General features: G+C 38.0%; 1 protein-coding gene across 1 annotated transcript in view; it reads right to left on the bottom strand.

Annotated features, from left to right (window-relative positions):
* Positions 1–5,162, bottom strand: part of lrch2 (leucine-rich repeats and calponin homology (CH) domain containing 2) — a 70,730-nt gene that overhangs the window by 17,163 nt on the left and 48,405 nt on the right. The window contains exons 16-17 of the mRNA XM_015382881.1: positions 444–494; positions 309–372 (exon numbers count right to left, since the gene is read on the bottom strand). Of these exons, the coding sequence (XP_015238367.1) occupies positions 309–372; positions 444–494 (115 nt within the window). The remainder of the gene's footprint in view (positions 1–308; positions 373–443; positions 495–5,162) is intronic.

Raw genomic sequence — 5,162 nt, 5'->3', positions numbered from 1 at the left:
CATACACACATATATATATATATATATATATATATATATATATATATATATATATATATATATATTTTACCTTCCAACTACCTCTGGATAATGCACAGCTATGATTTTGATCATGAATCATGTTTTTGTTTTCAAAGCCTGAAACCAGTTGTGAGCAGATATTTTAAGAAGTTTATGACCAGACAACACACACCCAGGCAAGCTTTTTACTTGAACTTCCTTGAACATGTTTAATCTAATTATAAACCTCACCGAATTCCAACTGCAGTTGAAAAAAAAAAAGACAATGTTCAGTGCTTGTGAGTTACCTGATCTTGGTTTGAGTCCAAAGACAGTCAACGTGGTGCTAAAATCGGCATTGCGTAAGCCCTCCTAAGAACACAGACATTTGTCACACTCCACCATTGAGAAAGCTTTAAGTTCGATACGATTTGGAAACTCACCTCGCAGTCTTCGTTCCCGCTGGAGTTTTTACGAGCGCTCTGACATTTGTACTGTCAAGAAAAGAATAGAAAATTTTTATGATGCATTTTTAATTCTCTCTTTATGATCTTTTCTGCAGCTGTAATAATCTTAACCTTCAATATTTGTACAAACAAAGGGGAAGTATTATAAGTAAATAGACTTTTTTATTGCAATGACATCCTTTCTGACTGCATGATGGCAAAATTTATCTAGGAGGGTAAAAAATTACCTTTTTTTGATATAATCGTTTATAAAAGTATAGTGAGACAAATTTTGGAGACCTTTTGTCAATCCTCCGTTCCACATCCCAGACAGCGGCAGTTTGTCTGCCGTAGAGAAAGATTGAAGGATACAGACATCAGAATGTGCGACTGATCCTTGGTGCAAAAATGTCTCTAGAGTTAAGGCTTCTCTCTTTCACTCTTCTCTACTTTCATCTCTTAATTTTTCAATGCTATTTAGGTCTGTGGACTGATAAGGTTCAATTTGAATCTGGTGAACTATTAATGTTACTCAAAATTCCTTTTGAGGAAAAAAAAAGGAGAATATGATAAAAGAAGAAATAGGACACAATGAGGGAGAAATCAAGTACAAATTGTTTATATAAATCGATAACAAAAGGGAGGCACAATTATGCACACAGGGAAGGGATTAAGGACAAAAGGAAAAAAGGAGAAATTAATAGACGATAATCCTTAAAGGACACAAGGGAGAATGGAAAGACTGATACTGTGTGGAAAATCAGCTTTAACTGCTAAGTTTGTGTCTGGAAACAAGAAATTTGACAATTGTTCCACTTTCGGGACACCTTGAGTGTAACTGTGCTTTGTATTGATCTAAATATTCAAACAGTTTACTATGGGGCACTGTTTGTAAATTTAAGCAAAAATTAGGAGCAATATTCATGGTTATTTACCATGTTTAAGATGAAAAAAAGGGGGTAATTCTTCCCCAAGTCATTATTTCACTATGTCATCCATCCATCCATCCATTTTCTATCATGCTTATCACAAGCGGGATTGCGAGGGGTACCTATCTCCAGGGCGAGAGGCAGGGTCCATCCTGCACAAGTCGCCAGTCAATCGCAGGGCAACACAGAGACAAACAGGACAGACAACCTTTCACACCAAGGACATTCAAGGACAAGTTAGAGAAACCTATGATGTCATTCATTCATTTATAAAACCCTTACTTTGTGAAATAAATATTTAGTTTGGAGCAAATTTGATTTTTAGCTTGTTAATTAAATATTTAGCTCCAACATAAATATTTAGTTTTTAAATAAATATTTAGCTCCAGACTAAATATTTAGCTAGCTTGGTGCTAGCTAAATATTTATTTAGTTAAATAAATATTTAATTTGGAGGCAACTATTTATTTAAGAAACTAAATATTTAGTGTGGAGCTAAATATTTATTTAACAAAATAAATATTTTGTTAGCACCAAGCTATTTGTTAGCTAAATATTTAGCGAATAGTACATTTGTTTTAAGAAATGGGAAAATGTTTAATGCTATGTTAACCTGCTCCACAGAGCTACAACCATGCACATGCAGCGTCACTGTGTTGCCATAGCAACAACTTATTTCCTTTCCGCTGGGCTGGAGGGAAGAAGCCATTACATTCTTGTCCATTAAAAAACTAAATATTTAGTTTGGAGCTAAATATTTATTTAACAAACTCAATATTTATTTAACAAAGTAAGATTTTTTATAAATAAATGAATGACATAGTGAAAAAATGACATGGGAAAACATTTTTAACCCCTGTTGTTGTTGGTGTTCCACAGAAGGTATAGTTTCTGTTGGAACATCTTCAGAACTTTATTTCTGTGTGAGAAACCTTTTGTGTCCCGGGAACTCTTGGCTCCTGGGAACCCGAAGTGGGCCATGGCAGAATCAAAGCTGTTAATAAAGGTGAGGGGTAGCCTGGTGAGTTAGGATATTCTCAGAAGTTTCACCATAATCTCAAGTGCACTCAGAGTAAGGAATATGTCGTCTGTGACAGTCAGACATCATTATAGCAGCCTTTGTTAAAGAACAGTGAAAGAAGATTCCGACTCCTCTATTTTTCCGAGTACTCCACCCTGCTGTTTATGCAAAACAGGTTTTGTAGAGATTTCGGAGATAAGAAGCATTACCTCATTCATTTTATTAGCTTCACAAGTACAACTGTCTTTTAATCTCAGGTGTGCCTCTGGTAAACCCATAGAGCACCATGTAGAGAAGAATACAGAACACATGGAGAAAATGAATCAAGAGTCGCTTTCCCACTGAAAACCCAGATTTTTCTAAACCGGATTGACCTGCTAACAATTGGCTTTTGGTTATTTTTCCATTTGACCGAAAAGCCAAGTCTGACCCACTGCTGCATGTCTGATGACGATGATGATGTCAACAGTGCAACGGAAATCAGGGATGTAAATAATGGAGAGCAACATGAACAGCATTTAACATGGCCAGGGTGTAGTCAGTATTCTTTATTATTTTGCTCTTATCTGTCTGAATTCCTCTCACCAAAGCTGCCCCATATTCATCGATTGTAAACAGAGTTGTTTTGGTTTGTTAGGTTTGTTTGTTGACATCTGTACATTGTGTTCCATGGTGTCACGTAATTTAGGTCAACCCGGGTCTGGTGCTCCGACTGCATGCCAATCAGATCGGACGCGATTTTAACACGGGTCGCTTGCCAAGTCGTTTGACACAGGTAGACGTGTCAGTTAGACGTTGCTACTGCCACTAAAAGCAGATTGTTCCCGGGTTCAAACAGGTTTTTCAGCCAATGTTAAAGGGGTAAAAGAAACACTGGAGAAAAGAAAGAGGGACACAAAGGAGGAAAGAAATTGAATGAGACAGAATATGATGACTGCAAATCCAAGGATTTTATCGACCATATTATGTGCCTGGTGGCCTAGGTAAAGTGTTTTTCTTTTGCATATTTTAAATGTGTTTTTGTACACTAGTAACAGGGGTAGAAAAGGTGACCTGGTTGAAACCTCAATGGAAAAATCTGTTGTGCAATATGTGAACACATTTTTTAATCAATTCCAAAGAACCACTGTCCATCTCTACCCATTAACATTGTTCTTGTTTTAGCAGCAGAGGAGACATGAACTCTCTCGTTTACCCAGCAACCAAAAGCAGTATACTGTACTGAGCGGAGCGCAGCATATGAGGCAAACCATCCAGCAAGCATAACATTAGAACATCCCTCTGCAACCGCAATTCTCAAGTTCGGAGCAGCGTGTATGACCTGAAATGTTTTGATTAACTTAAATTTAGCAGATAGCTCTACAGAGTAGAGTAAGCAAGTAAAAAACAGCTATTAAATTCAATATTTGATTAGCTTTGTTTTGTAGTTAAAGCTTTTTTTGTGGTTTGTATATTCAGTGTGCCAGAGTATACCTGTATTTTCCTCATACACCACATCACACACCAAATCAAAGCTTTATTTCATTGCTGCTGAACACTCCATAATAAAGCTATGTCTCCTTCTGACTGAGGGAAAAAGAACAGACTTATGTCATAGGTCGCCATGATAAGTGTTGTCCACATAGTGCTGGCAGTAAGGCAGAAGGATTTTGACAAATACACATAATTTTTTGACATCTACTATGCATGGGACATGCAAATGTCCACACTTTCATAGCTTAATTTTGGTTTGGTGATGGAGAGCTTTATTCATTAGCTACATTTTTTTTTTTTTCACTTTTAAAGTTTCCATAATTTTATTGCCACTATTATTCTGCCGCATATGCGCAGAAGTCTGCTACTGCGAACGCAAATAAAGTAATAAGCACATCAACAGCTCTGGATGGATGCACTACGGTCAGCTGAGGTAGAGACACGGTCTCTCCTTCCCTCTGTTGTCCATAGTGGAACCCATACAATGGCCGTACATTGGTGACAAATTTCAAGGTGAGCACAAGCAGATGAGAGACAGCAGTTTGTTGGTGTTAGCACAGGACAAGAGCAGATTAGATCTGCCGTAGGGGAGTATGCCAGGTAAACAGCACACCTACGTGGATGAGCGGGGCTGTGTCTCTGCTGGAGGTAGGACCACGAAACAGTCCTTCTACGGATAAAATGAAAACGCTTTTTTTAAAGCCACCCATAAACCTCTTGAGAGCATACCCCACTTCATTCTTTGTCAACATTATTTTCTCTATCTTCTATATTGATTAAAGCAGCTGAGATCATTCCCTGGATCCTTCGCAGTTACCCTAGGTCAACTGTGGCCTCTCTCCACCCTGGCGTTGTTTCCCCAGTGGACTTACCCAAACTTCCGCTGTGTTCCTCAGAAAAAAACTAATTCAATAAGAACTAGCTTCTTATTGACCACTTGATCGTTGATTGTGACTGCCGATTGACTGGTGGAAGTCTAATATCAACATCTGATATAGCTGTGGGATGGTTTAAAATTGTCTAACAAAAAACATGCAAAGCCTTTCTAACTTTAAAACCTTTTTATTATTTGTCCCCCTGTATTGTATCAGAACTATTCCTTCACTGCTACATTACAAGTGGTTTCTCATACCAGGAGCTACTGCAGTATTGGGAAGTACTGTACCCCCACCAGCCATTCCTTCTAACTGGTTAGGACACAGTTTCTCTGAAGTTTGTCAAGCTGCTATACATAAGGCTGGCTGCGCTACAGGTGGAGACAGGAAAATACAGAACCTGAATTTTCGCCTCTGT

The sequence above is a fragment of the Cyprinodon variegatus genome, unplaced genomic scaffold (genome assembly GCF_000732505.1).
Source record: "Cyprinodon variegatus isolate N-32 unplaced genomic scaffold, C_variegatus-1.0 Scaffold268, whole genome shotgun sequence".
NCBI classification, from domain to species: domain Eukaryota; kingdom Metazoa; phylum Chordata; class Actinopteri; order Cyprinodontiformes; family Cyprinodontidae; genus Cyprinodon; species Cyprinodon variegatus.
The sequence above is the reverse complement of the archived record's forward strand: the minus strand, read 5'-3'. Positions and strand labels throughout refer to the sequence as shown.